Source organism: Abrus precatorius, unplaced genomic scaffold (genome assembly GCF_003935025.1).
Source record: "Abrus precatorius isolate BTA unplaced genomic scaffold, Abrus_2018 Scaffold11, whole genome shotgun sequence".
NCBI classification, from domain to species: Eukaryota; Viridiplantae; Streptophyta; class Magnoliopsida; order Fabales; family Fabaceae; genus Abrus; species Abrus precatorius.
The window spans coordinates 22,287,792-22,313,119 of NW_020874303.1; the positions used below are offsets into that span (position 1 = coordinate 22,287,792).

At 35.7% G+C, this 25,328-nt stretch overlaps 2 protein-coding genes across 3 annotated transcripts; one reads left to right on the forward strand and one right to left on the reverse strand.

The window, feature by feature from the left end:
• Positions 1-312: 312 nt before the first annotated feature.
• On the forward strand, positions 313-2,937 carry LOC113856139. The gene is made up of 2 exons (XM_027487826.1): positions 313-1,025; positions 2,470-2,937. Exons 1-2 carry the CDS (start codon positions 692-694, stop codon positions 2,484-2,486), a joined length of 351 nt encoding a protein of 116 aa, XP_027343627.1. The 5' UTR covers positions 313-691; the 3' UTR covers positions 2,487-2,937.
• Positions 2,938-4,297: 1,360 nt separating this feature from the next.
• Positions 4,298-23,682, reverse strand: LOC113853755. 2 transcript variants are annotated; one of them, XM_027484347.1, is made up of 3 exons: positions 23,486-23,682; positions 18,004-18,006; positions 4,298-4,537 (listed from the first exon to the last, which is right to left on the reverse strand). In XM_027484347.1, the coding sequence occupies exons 1-3, from the start codon at positions 23,680-23,682 to the stop codon at positions 4,312-4,314; spliced, it is 426 nt and encodes a 141-aa protein (XP_027340148.1). In that variant the 3' UTR covers positions 4,298-4,311. The 2 variants fall into 2 exon arrangements, with proteins under 2 accessions (XP_027340148.1, XP_027340149.1); XM_027484348.1 differs by lacking the exons at positions 18,004-18,006; positions 23,486-23,682 and having other exon boundaries at positions 4,298-4,596.
• Between the last annotated feature and the right edge of the window lie 1,646 nt (positions 23,683-25,328).

Here is a 25,328-nt window from a genome sequence, read left to right on the forward strand (position 1 = left end):
AGTAATTTTAAATTTTGTATATATTTAACTACAAGTTTTAAAAAAATTATAAATTAAAAAGCGTATTTCAAGACTCTTAAAAGATGAGTTTTGAAAAAAAAAGAAAATTTTATTTTTTAATTTTAAATTAAAATAACAAAATATCATTTACACTAATAAACACACGCAGTTAATATTAAAGCATTAATTTATATTTTAATTTAAAAAAATGTTAATTTAAAATAGAAAGTTTTTGTCGCATCATCCAAACAATCCAAATAGAAGCCAACATCTTTGCTGCATTTAATTGGCAGTCTCATAACAACAATTATCAAACCACTCTGTCCAACCAAAATCCAAACGTAACGCAACACATTTGATCTTCCAACTATGTAACCAACCAAACCCTCTTTTCTTCAACTTTCCACTCTCTCTTTCCCTCAACAATAACATCAACAAGCTCATTCCTCAAACACTGCAAAGCAAAACCACAACGCTTCATCAATCAAAACCCCCATTTTCAAATCACATTAAATTCATATGAGTTTATCCATCTACCCTGTTTCTCCCAATTTCGATTCCCTCTTCATCTAAATTATATATATAAAAAAAAAACCAATTTTATTTATTTTTCTACAAATTATTATTATTATTGCATCGATTCTTTTACTCCTCGGATTTTCGGAAAGAACCAAAAAAACAATAAGACACGATGAGAGGGCAGCAAGATCAACAATCTAGGGTTTTTTGCGAGCTGTCGGCTCTCGTTTTCAACCTTCTCCGGTCACCGGCTCTCGTGGTGGGGTCGCCTTCGAGGCGTTCGTCGTCGGCGGGTCAGATAACGCCGGCGGGGTTCGCGTCGCTGCTTTTGGGGATTTCGGTGGCTCTGATGCTGTGTGGATCGGTTACTTTCTTCATCGGGTTTATGCTTATGCCTTGGGTTCTTGGATTGGTGATGGTGTTCTACGTTGCTGGGATCCTCTCCTCTCTCTCCGTTCTTGGACGTTCCATTCTTTGTTACGCTACGCCGCGCAAGGATCTTCCTGGTAAGGAAAAAAGCTAAATATATTTTGTTTGAAAAACTTAATCTACCATTTTAAAAATCCTTTCTACGATTTTATTTTATTCTAAAAAGGAAAAATCTTGGCCGTTTACGCATTGAGAAGAAAATTGTAATAGAAATTGTGGAGATTTAAGAGTGCGTAATGGATAAGTTAATGGAGGGACCATTCATCTATGGTCTATTATGTAAATACTAACTCTTTTTTACAATAATTCTGTATATGAATGTTTGATTATCTGTTTCTCTCCTGCTTGTGTTTTGTTTGTTTGTTTTTGTTCTCCAATTTTCTGGGTTTTTCATTTTTACGAAGAAATTGGAGAAAGACTTATGTGCCTTTGAAAGATTGCATAATGAAATTCCACCATTTAGTCTTTAAGCTATTAAGGAGGTTTTTTTTTTTTTTTAATTTCTTTTCTTTTCCTTATCTAGATTCTTTCTGTTCTATGGGTGGATCTTTCAAATTGATGAAGATTAGGATTTCTGGTTTGACCTTCAGCAATGTTGTTTTCCCACCTCTGGTTTGGTTGAGCTTTTGCGAGCATTAAAAATAAAAAATAAAAAATCTCTGGTAACATGTTACTATGTTAGTCTTGTGCCTTAATTACCCATGTTTGTTAAAGATTCAAGATGCAAGCCCTACGTTATTTCAACTTTACTTATTGACCCTCCTATATTGGTACTTCTCATAACCAACGATGCAGTTGTGCAAAGGGCAATACCCATATTGCTGATAGATTAGCTACTGTTCAGTGTGATGTAGATAGAATTTGCTATTGCCACACATGATATAGCAGACTAGCAATTTGACAATAAAGGATTTTGTGCTAAAGTTGTTGCATTCGTTATTTTAACTTATTGTTTTCTTTTTTAAATGGATTTTCGTATGAATAAGAATAAGATACATCATTGTAAAGGTTTAAGTTCAAATTTTATTTGAGTTAGTAAAGTGGAAATTATGATAATGAGATACACTATTTTGTTATGTAGGCTATGTTGAATCCAAAAAAGAAATGCTGGATATTATTATTATTATTCAGTCAAGTGTTGGATCTGCAAAATTAGTTTTTGTTTTAAAACAGTTAAGTGTATAAAATAAAGTACACAAATTGTACTCATTGTTTTCCAACATTCTTATTGGGAAGTGATTGAAGCTGCGCTGGTGTATCAATGTTACTTGAGGCTGACAAAGTTTGCAAATTCAACCTGTTTTGGCTAAGTTGGCAAATTTTATCTTTGTTTGGCTTTGATTGCATAACCCATATAAACCAATGTAAAAGCTTCCAATCTGAAAAGTAAATTACAATTTAGTCCTTACAATTTGGATGTTTGTTTTGACTTGAAACCGTGCGGCTTATGTCTCCGATTGTATCACTCTTTTTGGTTGGATTATGAGCCTGACAACTTCATTACAAATTTTTGTTGTTCAGAGTGGAAACTTCTATGAAAAGATTTATAATGGAATTGACCAGTTCGATACTGGTTTTGTGCCTGCTCATGCAGCCTGTAGAATTATGAAGATTAGGGAACTTCTCTCACAAGAAGCAGGAATCGTGGGTTTTGTCAAGAGTATCAAAATTTGTGGATATGGCCTCTTATAATTACAATTATCGAAGTTCTGAATCACTAAGAATCGAGGAGTTGTTCCCAGCTACTGCCCTTTGCTGTCAATTGTTTTTTTTAATCTTCATAATAACTTTTGTAAATTTTGAATTATAGGCTTCTGAATATCTTTTTTTATTTTTTTCCATATCTAAACGTGGTGTATATTCTATAAAAAGTGATGGAAAATATTATCTAACTCAGTCGAGAACATGGATGTACTTGAGCAAGGAGCAAATTTCGGATCCGATGGTTGCTCTAGATAAAGAGATAAAGAATCCAAAATGTTCTTTTCTTATTTTCAGATTTTAAAAAGATATATTATAATAGCACGCCTTTTGACAAAATTTTCAACATATTATTGGGTAAGCGTCATGTGAGTTTTATCAACTAACAAAAGGGAACGACTGATTTATAATATTAATTTATAAATATAATGTTGATTTTATCAGTATAAATTTTTTAACATTATCAATCAATTATAAAATATGACAGATTTACCTTTTAAAATAATTATTATAAAAATTAATCATTTTCATTAATATAATAATCCGTGACTAAATAATAATAGAAAAATATATTATCATGTTAATAAAATTTAATTTATTAATCAAAGATATTTTAAAAAAATAATTAACAATAAAAATGATATTTTTATTATAACTTGTCATTAATTATTATAAGTAAAATTAGTTTTATCAATCTGTGCATAGCCCGATAATTAAATTTAGTTATTATTGAAAAGGGAATTATGTTTTGCTTGAGCCGGACTCCGTCTAATCTAACTTTTGCTTGTTTAAAAAGGATTTTGTCACTGTTGGAGACTTTTTTTTTAATACTTTTCAATCTTAAATATAGATTTTGCAAAGAAATAAGTTACCCACACACAGTGAAACAGGCAACTTTTATTCATACAATTTCTTTAAATAAAATATTTTAAAGTGAGAAAAAAATTTGCTATCACTGTAGGATGCCAGAAATTGTGATTGTTAATCATGATCCAAGTAACTAGTTGGTTTTCTATTTTCTACTTTTTATTCACAGTTAGGGATTATTTTCCTTAAAGTTATAGAGATTATTGAAATGAACTTCATATTTCTCCACGAAAATTTTCCACATCTATCAAACTCAGATTAGCATGTTTAACTAATCCAGTTATCTATCAACTTTGTTAGATAGACTTTGCTTATAGACTTCAAGTAAGCTAACCAAACCTTTAGCATTGCTTTACAAGAGAAACATTAAATGCATAACTTTCAAATCCAAACCGAGTCAGCAATAAAAACAACACACAGAGTTAATAAATATAATAAAAGTAATATAGATACATTATAAATATAATTTAGTTTAGTTCAATTTTAATAATTAAAAATAAATAAATTAAACTACGGTATAAAATGTGATATATTCTATTGTTTATTGTTTCATCATGATTTAACAGTTTAGAAATAATTTAGTTTAATTTTAAACGCCCCAGAAGAAGCACATAAGATATTCTATAAGCTAGAGAATTTTTTTTATAAAAAAAAAAGCAATTAAATCACCAATCTTTTTATCACATCTTAAAAGTACAACAAAATGATTGAAATCAGAATAATTAAAAAAGAATAAAAACGAAGACACCAATAATAAAATAAAATAAGATGTTGTGGTACATTGGTAGGGGGTGATTATCCTGAGTAGATATGCACACCAATAGCAAGTAGAAATATGGTGATGAGTCCAAAGAAGATGATAGTGTGGACTAAGATAGAAAGGCCACTGGTTTGCATGCTCCCAAACGCCACCACCCTTCCCTTTCCTGGCAGCTGAAACAACAATCCTGGGCTTAATAGCACGAATAACACCACTGATATCACCACTGGACCCCAATCAGCCATCACTCTCCACAAATTACTAGCTTTTCTACAACAAATATAGTATAGTTTTCGTTCAACTTTATAGTGATCCTAACTTCACCCTTCTCTGTGATTTCAATGAATGCCGTGTGATTCTCTGTAAGCTTGTTAAATAGGAAATTAAAGAATGATTCTGATGTGGGTATGTGAGGCATGCAATTGATTGAGTTTGAGGGTAACTCAATCAATGAAGCAAGGTATAATTGACAACCAAAAAAGGAGCATCAAGTGCCTTGTTGGTTGATGCGAGCTAGAGCATAACGTGTCAACGTATACTGAATCTACTGACATAAATAACTTCTCATTTAATGGAAAGTTTTCTCCATAGGTATTCTTTATGGTGATCAAATAATCAAATAATTTTATTTTTTTATATGATAAAATAAAAATATTATTATTAATAAAAAATATTCATAGAAAAATGTACTAGTTCCTTTTTTTTAAATTATTTCTCAAAGAACTTTTTCTTTCTCTGACTTTCAATGTCATCAACCTAATTTTGAATATCAATATTATCAATTTTAGAATTTCAACAGATAAAATAAAACTTTGAACAGCCTATTATATATAACTTTTAGGACTAAGCCCAATATCTCCATTTCTTATAATATCTGAAAGTTGATGTTTACGGTGAAAAATGACTGTTGTAAACAAATAATCCAAAGATCAATCTGGGAACTGAATTTAGGTCCTCTTTGGGTTCTTTTAAGTGTGTTGTTAACGTGATGCTCAGATTAACGGCGTAAAAGAGTATTAAGCAAGAATAGTGAATAATAAATGTGCAGAATTGAATCAAATGCAGATGCTTTTACAAAAATATAGTAAACCGGAAACAAACAATGTACATAGATACAAGCAACAAGCACTGAAATTAAAATGCAGAAAGGTAAATACAGGAATGTAAAGGTGCTGGAAAGTAAACGTACGACTCCTCACAACGACGAACAACGGTCACCGTGGGTCTCCTTGTAGCTGGTGTCTGGCGCGGTGCAGGGTTTCAGCGTCTCAGAGTGTTTAGGTGCGGTGTCTGGGTGCAAAAAGTCGTCCTCTGTGAAATAATGCTTTGTAGTATTTATAGACATGAAGATCACCACCGTTTTCTTCCTTTTGCGGGCACTTCTTAGTAACTGTCTTCAACTGTTGATGCTCACTATCCACGATTGCTTGTGATCGTGCTGTTTGTTGGGGCTGTAACCGCTATCGCCCATGATCTCCTTTGCGTAGTGGTGAATGTTAATAACTACTGGTAACCGCTTTTGGATTTTTCAATACTCCTATTTTTCGAGTATTTCTGAGAGAACCCTAGGAAACTCTTTTAATGTTATAGCCTTGGAATAGTTTCTTCTTGACTTCTCTTTTCGAGCCATTCTGGAGTTTTGAGAGTCTGTCTTGGTCTTGTGGACTTAGAACATTTTCTTTGCTCATTTCTGTTTTTCGAGCAATTTTGGAGGGACTCTTAAGCTCGACCAGATTTATGGACTTAGAATATTTTCTGACCACTTCTTGTTTTTCGAGCAATTCTGGAGGAAATCTGGAGCTCAGCCAAGTTTGTGGACTTGGAATATTTTCTTACCACTTCCTGCTTTTCGAGCAGTTTTGGGTGTCAGGTACTTGAAAACTCCTCAAATATTCCTCGAAAAGCCATCAATTTGTTGTGGACTTAGAATATTTTCCTGTTAGTCTTGTTTTTCGAGCAGTTTTGGGTGTCAGGGACTTGAAAACTCCTCGAAAAATCATCAGTTTTGTGGACTTGGAATATTTTCTTGCCAGTTCTATTTTTCGAGTAGTTTTGGGTGTCAGTGACTTAAAAACTCCTCAAAACTTCTCGAAAAAGCCTTTAGTTTTGTGGTCTTAGAATATTTTCTTGTCTTTCAAGCAGTTTAGAGAAAAATCAACAATGTGACAAAAATCTCTTAAAATAACTCGAAATGTGTTCCTTTTAATTAAAACCAAAGATCTTCCAATATTCTCTTATGCTCAGGTTTATCTTTGGCTCCTTCTTGACCCTCAAAACTTGTTGAAATGTAGTTTCCTTCAAGATGATTTTTAACTTAGAAAATTTTCCTTATCCCAAACAGATGCCCCCCAAAATATTAATATCTCAGGTTGATGAGATTTTAATATTTTTTATTTTGATATTTAATTGAAAAATTTTCATTTTCTACTTTTCCCGCCATTTCTTATGGCGTCTCTGCCACTTACCTGCTTTATGTCAGGCACGTCGCTCAAAGTCGGCGCAATAAATGCAGGTACTGCTTGGCAGTTACCGAAAATGTCCCATTATTGAGACGTGCTCCGTTCTGTTGGGGATTTAAGGCCATTTTTGATCGAAAAGACACCCCACTATCTCTTCATCTTCCCACTAAGTGCCAAAATACTCTGGACTTGGGCTCTTGTATGGGCCTTGCACGAGGTTGGGGACCAGTATAAAAAGGCGAAGTTACCTTCCCATTTTTTACACTTTCATATTTTACTCCCCTCTTAAGAGCTATGTTCTCTCTCTTCTACTTTTGTGTCGAAATCTCTTCCAGTTTTTTCCTATCTTCTCTTTTTCTCGTCGAAATGGCCTCAAAGTCTAAGGTTCCCTCTGCCTTCTCCAATGCTGAGCTCGTTCCTTTGGGTCATTCGAGCTACCTTCCTGAGCCACCTCTCGAGGAGGAGAAACTGGCTATTTGGAAATCCCAGGTACTCATTCCCTTTTCATTAGGCTCGAAACCTCATGTATTTTTAGGTCCTTTTGTTCCCCAGTCATCTGTCGAGTTTTCCGCTGATGGAGTCTTGGCATTTTCTTCCAAATATAACTTGGACTCTCTCGAGAATGCTCAAAAAATATTTAGAACTATGCCTCCTGTAACCAAATACTTATATTTGCCTTGGTTAGATAGAGTTGAGGGTGAAAAACAAGATAGTTGGAGGGCCATAGGAATCTATGATATCATTCAATTGTCTAGGTACAATCTGTCTTACAACTTCCCTATGATCATGAGTTCTCTTTTCTTCTGGGATCGAGCAACTAGCTCTTTCCACGTGCCTTGTGGTATGATTACCCCAACTCTTTTCGATGTGGCTGCCATTCTTGGGCTTAGGCCAACTGGTCCTTCATTTCGACCAGATTCTCATCCAAAAAATCCTGATGTAACCCCCAACTTCCAAAAGCTTTCTTACCAACTCTTCATAACCTTGAATATGAATCGAGATGGTCCCGTTACTGATGAGGAGCATGTTGCTTTTCTGATGTTTTGGCTTTCCGCATATGTTTTTTGCTCGAGATCGCTCCAAGTACAAAAGACACTGCTTACTTTGGCCCAATTACTACACGAAGAGTCTTCAATATGCCTTGGGAAGCTTATCTTAGGGAATTTGTATGAGAATTTAAATGAGGCTGTAGCTTCATTTAAGTCTAGTGACTTTCCTTCAGTCATTAGTGGCCCTTTTTGGCTGCTTCAGCTCTGGCTGAATGTATTTTTGAAGAAAAATTACAAAGCTCTGAACCACCCAATATTTCTCGAGAGATTGAAGGTTTCCGTTTGACTTTCTTGACTACTAACATAGTCAAAAAATACTATTGTAATGCTTTTCGACAATATTTCAATTTTTTCTTATCTCTTCAATCTTTCACTCCTCAACTTGCTCCTTTTTCTGCTCGAAAGGTAGGGCCAGTATGGTTTAAATGTCCTTTTCCTTCGAGGACCCCAAGTGCCCAGTCTGAAGTTTTAATGACATGGAGACAGTTTCTTTCATGTCAACTTCTTTTTTGTAGTTTCACTCATAGGCCCTATCAAGTGGTTACTTATCAACCAAATCTGGTAGCTCGACAATTTGGGTTGGGTCAATTAAAACCTTCTTTCATGTTGGAGGGGTCAAATCTCGATATTCTTGAAAACGCTCGAAAGAGTATTGATGATTTGAATGAGGCTATTAGTTTCTTTCGAAAACGTAGGCCAGAAATTTCCCCTTTTGAGTTTGAGCCTATTTTTTACTGTACCAGCACTTTTCAAAGTTGGTGGTCTACTTATTATCATCACCCTGAGATATCTATCGAAGCGTGCAACCAGAAGATGACTTCTGCTTTTTCTATATTTCAGAAGGGGGATCCAAAGGCCAAGACAAGAGGTACGCATATTCGAGAAATCCAATCTTTTGAACGATTTTTTAAAGTACTTTACTTACCACAAAGAATATCCCAAACTATTTTTGAAGTTGCTCTTTCCTTGAGAGAAAAAACAAAAGAAAGAGTAAATAGGTATAGGGATTTTCATCCTTTTGAGAAGTTCATAGAAGAAATCTTTTTTAAAAAATTTTGACCAACTTTTCCACCTTTGCCAAACTGTAACTTTGCTCTGGCTTTACCCATAATTTCTCCTAAATGGGTCGATCTACCTTCGACTCTTTTGAACGAATTATCCCCTCCTCGAAGTAGAATAACAGCTTCGAGATTTTCTTTTAAAACATATCCTTACCCTCTTCACCTTGATATTCAAGATGTGAGAATCCTTACAAAGTTTAAAGATGGTAAGATTTGCCCTGCTTTTTTTTTTCGAAATACCTTTTGTATTTTTTATTTGATTTTAACCTTTTTCGAGTACTTTTACAGCTCTTCCAACAGAACCTTTTGTTGGTCGATATGACCAAGAGGATTGGGAAGAAGATGAGCCTCCTAAGAAAAAACAGAAATCTACTAAAAAAAGCTCTTCTTCAAAAACCCTACAAAAGGATTCATCTACACCCCAAGCTGCCTCTGGGGTGTCTAAGGTAAACATTTGATCTGGGTTTAGTTTTATTTTGTTTTTCTCGAGATGCTTATTATTTGGAAATTTTTCATCTTCCAGGCTAAAACTACCAAAGCCACAAATCCTGCCAAATCCAAAATTTCTGTCGAAATGGCTATTCCAACTCCTGTTCGACCAACTTCTGATTAACCTTCGACTCAGTCAGCGGAGGTAAGTATTTTGTGCTTTTTAGAGTAAAATTCTATTTTTTCGAGCAATACCTTAACCTTTTCTTTGTAATAGGTTTCCATTGATGACACTCTAAGTGTCAATTCCCCTCCTAGGGTTCAACAGGAGTCAAAAAAGCGCTTGACCCCTATTCCTGAGGAATCTCAAAAAAGCTCGAAAAAGAATCGTGAAGTTGTTTCCCAAAACTTGGCGCTGGGGAATGAAGCAACTTCGTCTTCAAGTTCTGGGACTTCGAGCTCTTCTTCAGATGCTTCTTCGAGCTCATCTAGCTCGAGTTCTGAAGATCAAGCTCAAACAGAGCAAGCTTCTGAGGTAAGGCGGGATTTTGCTCGAAATTGATCTTTTTAATCTGTTTCACAATTGATCTTCATACTTGTGAATTTTCTCACTTTTTTTTTCTAGGTGCCCCCTATATCTCGGCAAACACCGCCTCTGGGTTCACCTGAGGTTGATGTTGTTACATATCACTCAGAAGAGGAGGGGCCCTCACATGAAGGTGAGGAGAATGCTGCAGAAGGAAACCAAGTTCCTGAAAACCTCCCAATTTCTGTCGAAGGTCCTCTCAGCCTTGAAGTTGTGCCACCAACATCATCCATTAACTCAGAAATGAACTTGGATGATTTTAATGCCATGGTGGAGGAAGATCCAGAGGGGGCCATCAACAAAATTTTGGCTGGTACCTTCACCTTTTCTTCTTCATCTCATACTCCTTCAGGGTCACACTCAGAAGTCTCCAAGCCCACTAAATCAACTGAAAAACTACTCGAAGAGCTCAAGTCCTTGGTCTTTGATGCGCCAATGATGAAGCATCTTCCAACTGACAAGGACTTGATTGCCAAGATCAAGGGTTTACTTTCTTCGTTGAAGGTTCAGCTCTCGACATTTCCTGAAGGGCTCCAACGTTTTGAATCTCTTTTCATCAACTCTTTAGCTATTATAGACCAAACTGCTATGGTTGGCTCTAAACAAGATCAAGCTCGAGTTAAGCAGGACTCTGCTTCTAATAAATTGAAAGATGCTCGAACTGGGTTGGTCAAACTGAAGGAATCAGCTACCAATGCCGATATGAAGCAGAAAAAGGTTGATGCTAGGATCGTTGATTTAGAGAAACAACTCGAAAGAGCTTGAAAGGAGTCAGAGATGCTGAAAAAAGCTAGTGCAGCTTGTGAGAGGAAAAGAAATTTTTTTATAGAAAATGTGAAGACCCTGACTATAGAGAAAGCTCAAGCTATGGAGGATATTTCGAGTCTGGATGCACAATGCACGGCTCTTGAAACCAGATATCAAAATTTGAGAGCCGTTTACACTGAAATGCGCTCGAAGCCTCCTTTTTGATTTTTTCATGTATTTTTCTTTGAATTCTAGTAGTTATTTTAATGTAAATACTCGAATTCTACTTTAAATGATATTTATTCGTTTGGCCTTTTTACTACTCGAATTATCTTTTTGCCTTAAGTTATTTTTACTTCATGTATTTCTGGTTTGTATGGTTTTAAGTACTTACCGTTAATCGACATGATTCGACTAGTAGTTCTAAGTTCTCGAATTGAATAAGCGTTATTTGAAAACACATTTTCAATCTCGAAGGGGTCTTCCCAATTGGGTGACCATTTTCCAAGTTTCCTTGATTTTTTGTCGAACGGTAAAATTACTTTCCATACTAATTCACCAGCATTAAAAAACTTGCCTCGTACTTTTCTGTTGTATGACCTCGCAATTCTTTCTTTTTGTCGAATCATTTTCTCTAAGGCACTTAAGCGAATTTCATCCAGAACATTCAATTCATCAAACATTAAGGCCCAATAATCTTCACTTGGTAACTCGAATTGCCGCTGTAATCTAACTGATTGTAGATTCACTTCAATAGGTAAAACGGCTTTATGGCCATAAACAAGTCGAAATGGGGTTGTCCTCGTGGCCTCATTTGGAGAATTCCTATATGCCCATAATACTTGGCTTGAAGTGTCATGCCAATTTCTTGGTTTTGATCCAATGTGTTTTTTAATTAACTTGATCAAAATTTTAATTACTGCCTCCACTTGTCCATTGGCCTGAGCATAATATGGGGTCGAAGTTATCATTTTTACATTCAAGGACTCAGCATATTGAGTTACTTTTCGACCTACAAAAACAGTTCCTTGGTCCGTTGTCAAGGTTTCTGGTATACCAAATCGATGAATTATATATTCGTCGATAAAATTAACAACATCACTCTGAGTAACTTCTTTCAATGGAACTGCCTCAGCCCACTTCGTAAAATAGTCTACAGCTACAATGATATATTTATGGCCTTTTATCGAAGGAGGATGAATTTGGCCAATTAAATCCAGAGCCCAGCCTCAAAAAGGTCATGGCTTAATTATTGAATGTAATTCTGAAGCTGGAACGTGTTGAATATTACCATGCTTTTGACATTCTTCACAGGATTTTGCGTAGTCCAAGCAATCTTTAATCATCGAGGGCCAGTACAATCCTTCTCGAAGTAACATCCATTTCATTCTTTCTCCAGCTTGATGGCTCCGCAGATCCCTTCATGGATTTCTGCCAGGGCAATATAAGCCTCATGTTCGCTGAGACATCGAAGTAAAGTGCCATCAACACCCCTTTTATACAATTCATCAACCACAATTGTATAGTTAACTGCTCGAAATTTTGTTTTTCGATCAGTTGGAATGTTGGGGTCCTTGAGATAATTGACTAAAGGTTTTCTCCAATCTTGGTCAGTTAAGTCATTTATGTTTAAGATCTCAAGGTTTGTTGACCCTAACTTCTCCCTTATCTCTGTTAATTTTGTTAGTTTTTCACTCGAAATTCTATATTTCGAGGCAATTTGGGCTAATTCATTGGCCTCTTGATTTTTGTTTCGAGGAATATGTTCTAGAATGACTTCGTCAAATTTTTGTAATAACTTATTCACTTTTACCCAATATTCAACGAGGTTTCTACTTAAACATTTATATTCTTTGGTTAGCTGCTTTATTACTAACTCAGAGTCTCCTCGAATGATTACATTTCTTGCCCCGAAATTTAACAATATTTCAAGTCCAGCTAATAATGCTTCGTACTCAGCTTCATTGTTTGAACAAACTAATTTTATCTCGAAGAGTAATTTCGTTGGGATTTCGTCTGGTGAAATTATCAGTATTCCGATTCCAATTCCATTTCTATGACTAGATCCATCGAAGTACAATTTCCATGATTTTAGACTTATAAAATCTACTTCTTTGATTGGAATCGAATGATCAACAACGAAATCAGCAACAACTTGGCCTTTTACAGATTTTAGTGGTTTATAAATTAGAGAATACTCTGTTAAAGCCAACGCCCATTTTCCAACTCTACCATGAAGGATAGGTTTCGACAAGAAATATTTTATTATATCGTGATGTGAATAAACATGCACATCAAAAGGCCTAATATAATATTTCAATTTCTCACAAGAAAAATATAGACACAAACATAATTTCTCGATTGGACTATATCGAGATTCTGCACTTATCAACATTCGACTAAGATAATAAACAGCTCTTTCGACACCATTTTCGTCTTCTTGAGCTAGCATGCTCCCAATAGTTTCTTCTGATGTCGAGATATCTAACTTCAAGGGAAAACCTTTCTTTGGCGGAACAATTACTGGTGGTTGTGTCAGATATTGCTTTATCTCCTCAAAAACAGCTTGATGTTCTACCTCCCATCGAAACTCTTCTTCTTTCTTTAACTTCAATAGGGGTGAGAAGATTTTAACCTTGCCAGAAAGGTTGGAAATAAATCTTCGTAGAAAATTTATTTTCCCTAGCAACGATTGCAGTTGTTTTTTAGTCGACGGGGCTTGTGTCTCAGATATTGCTTTGGCCTTATTCTTGTCGATTTCAATTCCTTTTTGGTGAACAATAAATCCAAGGAACTGTCCTGCCATAACACCAAAAGCACACTTTAGAGGATTCATCTTCAAGCCATATTTTCGCATTCTTTCAAATGCTTGTCGAAGATGACCAACATGGTCACTTTTATACTTAGACTTCACGACAATATCATCAATATAAACTTGCAAAAATTCTCCTATTATGTCATGAAAAATAGTGTTCATTGCCCTCTGGTATGTAGCTCCAGCATTTTTTAATCCGAATGGCATTACTACCCATTCATAAGTTCCTAAAGCCCCAGGGCATCGAAAAGCTGTTTTCGATATATCCTCTTCAGCGGTAAAAATTTGGTTGTACCCTGAATATCCATCTAACAAACTTAAAATTTCATTACCTGCTGCCGAATCTACTAACATATCGGCTATTGGCATAGGGTATTCATCTTTTGGTGTAGCAGTATTTAGATTTCAAAAATTAATGCAAACTCTAAGAGATCCATTTTTCTTAATCACAGGTATTATGTTCGAGATCCAGTCAACATACCTGGCTGTACAAATAAACTTTGCTCTAAGGAGCCTTTTGATCTCTTCCTTGATTTTTGGCAAAATCTCTGGCGCAAATCTCCTAGGTGGTTGCTTTACTGGCCTCTTTTCTGGTCGAATTGGGAGTCGATGTTCGACTAATTCCCTCGAAAGGCCTGACATCTGGTCATAATCCCAGGCGAAGCAATCCTTAAATTCCCTTAGTAGCTTGATTAATTGGTCTTTCACTTCTCCGTCGACCAATTTACTGATGAAAGTTAACCTCGGCTCCTTTTCATCTCCGAGGTTCACTTCTTCTAAGGGATCTTGTGCCTCCATTTTTGGCCCTTTTCGAGCTGAATCTTTCTCGAAGCTAATCGGTTCATCATCGTAGATGCAATCGAGCCGGATATCGTTGCCTTTGGTCTCTAGAACCGATTCTTTTTAAATCACACATGTTTCGAGTTATGTGTGCCTTTGTTCGGCTAGATAAGCCGAATTTGTCGTAATGGCCGAATATGGTGAATCGGCCTCCAATCCTTCAGCCACTTTTAGGGCCGCTTCTCTTCTTTCGGCTAGATGAACCGAACTTTCGACCATGTTGATATCTGCATGGCCTTGGATTGGGTCTACGGCTTTATGGGCCGAGATTTCTTCTATTTTTTGTGATTTTATGGCCGAACTAAATTTATCGGCCTCTGAAGTATCCCTGGCTTCGAGAGCCATTTTTATTTTATTTTCGGCTACGTAAGCCGAAATTCGAGCCAAAAGGCTCTTTTCAAGGCTCTTTATTTCCATTCTTTTCGGCCTCCACTATTTCTTGGAAGCCGTAAAAACCCATCGAAGGGTCTAGGCGAATCTGGTGTCGAATTTCGCGAGCATTTGGCAGGAGAGGATTTCGGCCAAAACAAGGGCCGCCTATATCTTCTATACGGAGTGGCGCAATGTTGGCAAAAGACTTGTCAAATGTTTTGCTATCGAGACTGTTTACATGAACTTCAGCCTTAAAATAGCTCTGATCTCCATCGACGTATTCCAACACTCCGTTGTTATTCCAAAGACATAGTTTCTGATGCAGTGACGAAGGTACTGCCCCAACCCCATGAATCCATTCTCTCCCGAGCAATAGATTATAACTTGCCTTAGAAGCTACCACTACGAAGATGGTTGGTCGAGAAACAGATCCAACCCTCAAGTTAACGATTAGGGCCCCTTTGGAACTTGAAGATTTCCCTTCATAGTCCGTTAGTACCAAGTTGTGTGGGAGCAAATCCTCTTCAGATTTCCCAATCTTTTTCAGTAAAAAACTGGGCATAATATTGATAGCTGCCCCAAAATCCACGAGGACTTTGTTTACTCGAAATTTTTCGTTAATTCGAGCCGCAATGTATAGCGGCTTCATATGACTCTTCATTTCACGTGTCGGCTTCTCAAAAACAGCCGACGATTTAGCAAGTGAACCATCCTTTGCCAAATAACAATAACCCCATGGGTTATTATCGGGTTCGTCATCGGCATAGAAGTCTTCTTCATCTCCTTTGCCGATGCCTTCGGCATATTCAGCAGGCAGCATGGATACAACCCTAAGTATGTCCTCGAGATCATCTTCAAAGCCTGATTCGAATACATCGGTGATCAATTCATCATCTGCATCGTACTCGATTTCTGGACTCTTCATCTTCAAGTCTTTCTTCATTGCTGGTGCTCTCTCTTGAGTCATTTTGACTTCGACACTAACCGAGGTACACCGCATATTTCTGGCGGCATTTCCCTTGGCTTGTTGGACTTGATTTTGAGCTCGAATTTGGGCTTGGATTCGAGCTTGAGCTTGTGCCTGGACTTGAGCTCGAGCTTGAACCAAGGCTTGTGCTTCATGCTCAGCCTTCCTGATTCTTTGAGCCCTTCGCCACTGAGTTTTAGTCATAGGAGCCTTAAAATAGGGCTTTTTCGACTGAAAATGGCTCCCAGATGGATTCTGGCACCCAGTTTGAGTGAAAAACTTGGGTTGTGAGAAAACTTGTTGTGGCATGACCATCGAATGTGACGGTCCGCCCTTTTCAACCATCTGCAATTTTGGTCGAGTTAATGATGGGTGTAGCACGTTTCGAACCCATGTGTTGCTCGGAACGTTTTGAGCAGGTACGAAGGTCCTGCTTTGAACAGTCTGGGGATCACGTATGGTGATAGAGGCATTCTGGGTCTGGATCCCTTTGTTCTTGGTGATCACCTAGTTGGTGGTTACCTGATAGTGTTTCTTCATCTTTGATTGATCGAAGGCTTTAGCCGCCGCTTTATCGAAAACGGCACTGCACCTCGGGCACAGCATGACCTCACTGTCTGTTTCCTTCTTTCGAGTTAGAAAGTCCAGCAGCGAGTCACCAGCCTTTGGGAAGATTTCAGCTTCTTCCTTCTCGAAGGCTTCGAGGGTGTCATTCAAAGAGCCTTTTCCTTCTAACTCTTCTACAGCTCGATCGAATGACCCTTGTTGTTCAGCAACATCGACCATCAGTATGTCGATAGGTTCCACAAAATTAGCTTCTATTTGCATGGGATCAGAATCGATTTTCATCGGCATTTTGGTTTTTTGCTCGAATTTTAATCGTCCTTGCTTAATGGCGTCCTGAATAAGATCCCTAAAACGAACACAGTTATTAGTCCAATGACCATAAACATGATGAAACTTACAATATTTTTGACCCTTTCTTTGTTCTACAGTAGGGATTTTATGATCATCAGATAATATAATTTGCCCATCCTTCAATAAAATGTCGAAAATATGATCAGCTTTAGATACATCAAAGGCATAACTCTTGTTAGGTCGAGTTTTGTCCTTAATTTCGAGTGGTTTTAAAGACTGGCAAACATAAGGGGGTCCTGGTTTTAATTCAGCTACATTTACCTCATTTACCCCTAAATCGACATCTTCTTCGTCGAGATCATTCTCGCTTCCTATTTCTCCTTCAGCGAGACCTATGTAAGCCACTTTGTCTTTTCGAGGAAATTTCTCTATTTTCTTAGGGACAAATTTTTCAGCCTTAAGTTACTCGATTTGCCTCACTCTCGTCGCTAACTGCGACATGTCTCTTAACTGCTGATTAATCAATTTCTTTCTAATCAAGTACTTTAATTCGCCTATAGCCATTTGGACTAGTTCATATTCTGAAATTTGAGTAAAACATCTCGACCTCATTTGTCGAAATCTACTTAGATAATCATCAATGGATTCATGATGTATTCTTTTTATATTAACCAAATCCATTAAGCTAACTTTCGCTTCACCACGAAAGAATTGTTCATGAAACCTTCTTTCTAATTGATTCCAATTATGAATTGAATTCGGGGGTAAGTTTGTGAACCAGGTAAAGGCCCCCTTAGTCAAAGAACTAGGAAAGTACTTTAACTTTAAATCTTCATTTCGAGCTAAATCTCCACATTCTATGGCGTATCTAGCTATATGTTCTACTGTAGATTCACCGGAATCTCCGACAAATTTAGTGAATTTTGGGACTTTCCAGCCCCGAGGCAGTTTAGCCTGCAAAATTGCCTCAAAGAATGCTGAGACAAAGTTGGGTCTATTAGCATACCCTACGTCGAACCCATGTTGATTCAGGACTTGTTCGACTACATTGGCAATATTTTGAGGATTCGGGTTGTTTGGATATTGAATTTGATGCCCCCTACATTATTTTGCCTAACTTGCTCAAGTATTTCATCAGCATTCTGATTTCGAGCAATAATAAAGGGTTGATTTCCCTGGAAATCACCCTCATTTTGTCTCAAAAGATTTTGGTCGAGATTTCGACCAATTTGCCCAAATGGAGCATTTGGATTTCGAGCAAAAACTAGGGGTTGGTCTACCTGAAAATTTCCCTCATTTTGTCTCGGAAGATTTGGACCAAAATTTGGTCTATTTTGCTCGAAAATTTGACCATTTCGACCAAGATTTGTAGCATCTTGATTAGATGTTTAGGCAACATTTTGCCCTTGCCTTATAGGGACTCGAGGTGCCCCAAAAACGTCAGCAATTCGACGCATTTGTTCAGCCAAAATTTGATAGCTGGTATTAGTCGTTTCCACTATGGGATTCAACACAGTGGTCATTTGATGAGTCAACATATTGACCATCTCGTGATTGCTTTCATCCATTTGTTGCCTCATGGAATGTAAGGCAACATTCGAAAACGAGCTAGTAGGAAGTGAATCCCCACTCGAAGCTCCAAACGCAAATTGCGTTTCAGGTACTCCACCAATCGTACCCATTCCCGGTGGAATGGTATGGAGTACACTCATTCCCGGTGGAATGGTTTGACTCTAGGGTGACACGGTTGTCACCACAGGGTTGGAGTAGGTTGATACTCCAAAGATAGGAGGCATACACACGGGAGGTAAGCCAAATGGGTGATCACCCAGCCTTGGCCTTGGGCCAGGGTTTATGCTGGGATTAGTTGGCGGCATAGTAGCCATAAATTGGCTAACTACGAAAGATGACGGCGTAGGTTTGATAGTCATATTTTAATACATCTTTCTCTCTATGTTTTCGATTTAATTGAGTCTTTTTAGTATATTATTTTGATGTGTTAGTTTAGATTTGTGTTGGTAAGTCATTTAGGATTTAAATTTAAATATTTCTTAATTCCCGCCATAAATTCTTGTTTTGATACAGTTTCTTGAAAAGACCATATCTGGAGCTACACTACTCGGAATTGGACAAAATTGGTGTCCCTGGAAAGATAAGAGAGAGATATACAACTTCTCTGTTGCGAGAAAAGCCCAGTTCGAACATCTTCAGGCCCAAAACTGCGTCACAATGTTGCGGTCCTGCAATGAATTTTTCAGAATTTGGTTTTATTGTTGACATTACTTAATTAGGGTTTTAGGAACCTCGTTAGGAAGCTGGGCCTTAATTAAGCCCAATTATTTTGTCTTTAAATAGGGTTTATGATTTCGCGTGGGGATCTTCTTCCCTCTTTTTTGCCTTAATTTTCAGAATTTTTAAATAAAAGCTTTCGTAAGGATTCCTCTCGTCTCCCTCTCTTTTATTTTCGAAAACTTCATCCCCTTCTCTAATTGGTCGAGCAACATGATTATGAAGCAAGGCTAATTCATCAACCGGTTCAAGGTTTCAAAAACTACATTGCATTCGAGTTTCAAAATAGGTTTTATCGAATTCCTCCTTTCCTTCCTCTTTTCTAATTAGGTTAATTACGTTTTTCATGATATGGAATTTTCGTTGCATCCTAAATAGAAAGAATAGGTTAATTTCATATTTGAATTAATTAGATTCACCTAATTTAATCAATCAATTGTTCTAAATTTTGTTAAAGCATTGGGTTTGCGATTGCAGTTCTTGTTTTGATGGAATTCATAATCTAGATTTAGATTTTAGGATTGTTGATGCGTATTGAATTAGTGTGATTGGAAATTCGTTGGGATTATATTTGTGTGAACGACGAGAATTACATTGTAGGGATTGAGATCTTGAATTGGTTGAATTTCATAATCCTTAATTTTCGTTTTTGTTATTTTGTCGTTTAAATTCAAAACAAATCCTCCCCCAATCTAATTTGAAATTGCATGATGGAACTAAAAATAAAATGCATTTTATGTCCTTGAGAGATGACCTAGGTTTGCTTCTTGTATTGCACAAATTTTTGAGAAAATCTAGCTTGTTTGATACCATTGCGACGTGGTTATCAAGGTAACACCGTCGTTGGTGTGGGTTGTGCGGCAGTAGTAGTATTGCCGCTTACCTTCTCTGGATTGGTATCACTACCATCACTTCTAGAATTGCCATTCCCAGAACTCGAATCACTATTTCTTCCTCTATTAGTCATAATACAACGTCCGTTACGTAATATCATGCAACAAAGCAATCAATCATTCAAAACACACAATATCGTCCCATTGGGCGTGCCAATTTGTTTACGGTGAAAAATGACTGTTGTAAACAAATAATCCAAAGATCAATCTGGGTACTGGATTTAGGTCCTCTTTGGGTTCTTTTAAGTGTGTTGTTAACGTGATGTTCAGATTAACAGCGTAAAAGAGTATTAAGCAAGAATAGTGAATAATAAATGTGCAGAATTGAATCAAACGCAGATGCTTTTACAAAAATGTAGTAAACTGGAAACAAACAGTGTACATAGATACAAGCAACAAGCACTGAAATTAAAATGCAGAAAGGTAAATGTAGGAATGTAAAGGTGCTGGAAAGTAAACGTACGACTCCTCACAACGACGAACAACGGTCACCGTGGGTCTCCTTGTAGCTGGTGTCTGGCGCGGTGCAGGGTTTCAGCGTCTCAGAGTGTTTAGGTGCGGTGTCTGGGTGCAAAAAGTCGTCCTCTGTGAAATAATGCTTTGTAGTATTTATAGACATGAAGATCACCACCATTTTCCTCCTTTTGCGGGCACTTCTTAGTAACTGCCTTCAACTGTTGATGCTCACTATCCACGATTGCTTGTGATCGTGCTGTTTGTTGGGGCTGTAACCGCTATCGCGCATGATCTCCTTTGCGTAGTGATGAATGTTGATAACTACTGGTAACCGCTTTTGGATTTTTCAATACTCCTATCTTTCGAGTATTTCTGAGAGAAACCTAGGAAACTCTTTTAATGTTATGGCCTTGGAATAGTTTCTTCTTGACTTCTCTTTTCGAGCCATTCTGGAGTTTTGAGAGTCTGTCTTGGTCTTGTGGACTTAGAACATTTTCTTTGCTCATTTCTGTTTTTCGAGCAATTTTGGAGAGACTCTTGAGCTCGACCAGATTTATGGACTTAGAATATTTTCTGACCACTTCTTGTTTTTCGAGCAATTCTGGAGGAAATCTGGAGCTCAGCCAAGTTTATGGACTTGGAATATTTTCTTACCACTTCCTGCTTTTCGAGCAGTTTTGGGTATCAGGTACTTGAAAACTCCTCAAATATTCCTCGAAAAGCCATCAGTTTGTTGTGGACTTAGAATATTTTCCTGTTAGTCTTATTTTTCGAGCTGTTTTGGGTGTCAGGGACTTGAAAACTCCTCAAAACTCCTCGAAAAACCATCAGTTTTGTGGACTTGGAATATTTTCTTGCCAGTTCTATTTTTCGAGTAGTTTTGGGTGTCAGTGACTTAAAAACTCCTCAAAACTTCTCGAAAAAGCCTTTAGTTTTGTGGTCTTAGAATATTTTCTTGTCTTTCAAGCAGTTTAGAGAAAAATCAACAATGTGACAAAAATATCTTAAAATAGCTCGAAATGTGTTCCTTTTAATTAAAACCAAATATCTTCTAATATTCTCTTATGCTCAGGTTTATCTTTGACTCCTTCTTGACCCTCAAAACTTGTTGAAATGTAGTTTCCTTCAAGATGATTTTTAACTTAGAAAATTTTTCTTATCCCAAACAGTTGATAGTAAAAATGCAAAAATAATCATCGATGACAATGTGTATAAAAGACAGAGAACAAATACATTTACAAAATGCTAATTTACATTAAAATAAATTAAAACATAACATATCTCAATCTCTCAAGGAAACATAATGTTGCGTCTCGAAATAGGGAAACATATCTTAGAAAAATATAATTTATTTTAAATTTAATAGTAGGGGCGTGTAGTTTTAATTTTGAGAAATAATAAAACATAATCTTTAATATTTTTTGTTATTAAATGGAAATCAACTTTTAAAATTTTTTCTCCTACTCTAATATAAAAATATCATCTAGCAATTTAAATATTTCTGCACTCAGATGGATGAGAGATTGAGATAGACTGCCAAGGCAGGCCATGGGCAGGGATGAACAAGATCACCATTGGAGACAACTCACAGTTTGGAGAGAGGACGCAAATAATCCATCTTTGGGGCTGTTTTGTATTGCTGATTGGACCTTTGTTGACCCCTTTTTTCTTTGTGGTTTCTCAATGTATCCAAAGGTATCAAACAATTCATGCATTATTAACCCAAAAAAATAGTAATGCACCAAGTTATTATAATACAATTTGAATTAGAAAGAAGTAAAAATAATCCATATATTTTAACGAGTAAATATATAAACATCTTCTAAATTGGTAAGAGCAACTTTGTTCTTGCAACCGTTGCTTATAACAAAATGGAATTAAAAAAACGAGGCCAATTTTTAGACAAAAAAAAAAATTGCTACACGTGCATATAAATTTTTAGTCCCTCAACATTAGAAATTCAGTAAAAATTTCCATTAAAAATGGTTTTATGTGTATAGATTAAATTAAAGAATTTAGGTATGCATGATTTAATATGATAAATTAGTTCTTTTTCTCTCAATTTGATTCATGAAAATTTTAGTCTAAAAAATGGTCAATTTCGCAAAAGAAAGACTAAATTATTATAAATATATACACACACAAATTTCTTTTAAAGATTAAATCAACATAAATTAGTGTCAGAGAGATGACATCATATGTTTACTTTGTTTAAAACTGACAATTGTGCTTTAGAAAAAATGCTAAGAGAACATGCATTTCTCTTAATCAATGGGACACGAACAAATTATAAAAGTATATTAAATACACATCTAATCTTTAGTAAACTTTTTTAATACATGTCAATTAATTAAAACTTATAAAAAAAAATATTTTCTTAATTAATTTGGGTTAATTATTATATCTTATATCCCGACCCGACCCGACCCGACTTAATTCATCGTCATCCCCGACACTACAAACGGTGTAAAACGCCACCAAAGAGAGAGAGAGAGAGGTTTGTTGTTTTACAGATATAAAAAACAAAGATTCCGAGTTCCTGTTTCTACTGCCATTCCTTCTATATATGAGATTCTTGAATGCATAAACATATTATTTTTTAATAGAGAAACGTTTTCGTTTATTAACTAAAAAATATGTCCAACAATGTCATGTTTTTGCATAAATTTAGTATATCCAATTTTATAGCATGAGCAATTCTGGGGAACGTCACTTAGAAGTGCCTTTTATTTCATTCTTTAGTTTGATTAATCTCAATTTTTAGAATTGCGTTTAAGAATTTAAAAATAATATATTTTCATTATTCTTAAGTTAACAACATCATATATTTATTAATATACTATACAAACATGTCCATTTAACTAAAATCAACTATGTGTACAATATTTTACTGATTTAGTATAACTAATTTAACTACGCCACATCAGAGCAAGAATTTCTCAGAGTTTAAGATTTAGGATTTGCCGATTATACAAAATAGTCAGTATAATGTGCACTTGGCAATAATTGAAGAGGAAAATAAAACAAACACGGTCTTGACGGGTGATCAATTTGCAGTAGTGCTGCACCTTTTTTCTTTTCCAGCATTTCACCAAGTCAAATCAAGCTATGAACTGAATTAAAAAAACGCTGTAAATTAATCCAAGTATAACAGCCTCAGACATCTCAAATGCAAGTGAATAAAATCAAGTATTATAATTCATTAAAGGAAAACTGAATACAGGCACAACAACCGTGAAAATAAAGTATGAAGAACCAAAAAGTAAAAATAAAAATACAACCATATGAATTATTATTACACGCAGTAAGAATAGGACAAAGATACTACATAGATTTATTTGCCCATGATTTATATTCTATGATAAGGTGTAACAATTAGCCGAGGTACAAGTGGACCTTAACAGCGAGAAGGAACACACAGATGAGACCAAAATAGAGGAGTGAGTGGATGAGTATGGAAGCACCACTAGTTTGAAAGTTGCCAAATTCCACACACCTTGACCTTCCAGGTACCTGGAATAGCAAGCCTGGTGTTAACAACACAAACAGCACCAATGACACAAACACTGGGCCCCAATCCGACATGTTTTCCAATTTGTCCTATTGCAATTGCAAAATGCTAGCTTGTGTTAGTGGAACACACTAAATTAATGTTACTATTGCTAATGCTTATGCTAATGCTAATGCTAGCTTGTGGGGTATTCCAGGGAAGGTTATTATGATTATATATAAATGCAACATTGGACTGTGATTGTGAGTAAGGGGACAATTAACAAAGCAGGTGTGAGAGGAGGCTTAGGGGGTTAAGTCACTGTGGATTCACTGCCGCTGTGTTCATGTGATGTGCTTTGAAATTGGACTTGGATTTGGATTTGGATTAAGAATAACTTGCTTCACATGCTAATTGCAATTGGGTGGTGCTTCTGCTTCCACCGATTATGTGCTCTGGAAGCAAGGAATTAGAGGTGTGCTTATTGCATTGGTTTCTGCTTTGGATTCACTTCACACGCCTTCTACAAACTACAAGGCTCTCTGTTAATTCAGTTGCCATTGCCATCGTGCATGTGTGAGAAGATAAAGCTCAGAGAAGTGATTTAATTAGCAGTGAGAAAAAAGTGTTATTTTAGTAATTGATTTTGTTTATTATTATAATTAATTATTTTAATAATTCTAACTCTTAAAGTTGATTTTAAACGTATAAAAATAAATAATTTATACTTAAAAATGAGATAGAAAAGAATTTTATTTTTTTTTAGATTTTTTGGATACGTCGGGTGAAAAGTAATTTTCAGATATAAATTTATTTGACTTGTTTAAAAAAAATTGTAGTAAAATTACTATAAAAAATATCATACCTTTTTTATACAAATCAATGGTAAGCTATATTTTTGTCATATTTATATTAACTATTAAATAAAATTTTAGAGCGAAAGGTTTAATTTAAAAACTTGATGATATTGAAAGTACGATTATGTTTATTTCTAAACTTATTTCTCTTCCATCGTTTACATTTTACAAGTGGGAAGAACTCTCGACTTTGATCTCAACCAGATTATTAAAATTCGTAAGGTTAATTCTAAACGGAAGTTCTTATTACATCATAATAGATTTAGTATCTAAATATAATTTTCATAATAAATATATTCAAATGACTAAACTATCTCCTACCTGTAGAAAAAAAAAGTGTTTTTCTTATAAGTTTGCCAACACAGCTTTGAATCTACCTTGACGAAAAATATTGCATGATTTTGGACTACCATTCACAAAAAACACACTTATTTTCCGATGACCCATAAAAATGAACTAAGTATGTATTTAATATCTTAAGCTCCAAAGTCATCCATCTTAATGTCTTATAACGACAGCACGAAAATTTCATCAACAAAACCTTATGAGCAATAATTTATAACACAACGAGTCATTACAATATCATTATTCCTATTCAGTGTTTTAGGCCTCTTCTTTTGAAAACCTTTATTCGCTAATTAATGATCAAAGTCAAATCTTAAATTGTGATTTTTAAAAACTTAATGATGTATCAATTTTTTTTAATTTCTAATGTGCTTGACTTTTAATCTAATTTTTAATTAAAAAAATAATCATTTATTATTTCTTAAATAACAGAATTAACGTATATTAAATTGTGAAAAACGACTCAATCAACTTTTTTTTTGGTTTGACGCGAACGGTATGTTTGAATATATATATATATATATATATATGATGTTAAA

Bases quoted from the DNA above. Each gene is read 5' to 3' on its own strand.
- LOC113853755 (XM_027484347.1), bottom strand. From the start codon at position 23,682: ATGTCGGATTGGGGCCCAGTGTTTGTGTCATTGGTGCTGTTTGTGTTG.
- LOC113856139 (XM_027487826.1), top strand. From the start codon at position 692: ATGAGAGGGCAGCAAGATCAACAATCTAGGGTTTTTTGCGAGCTGTCG.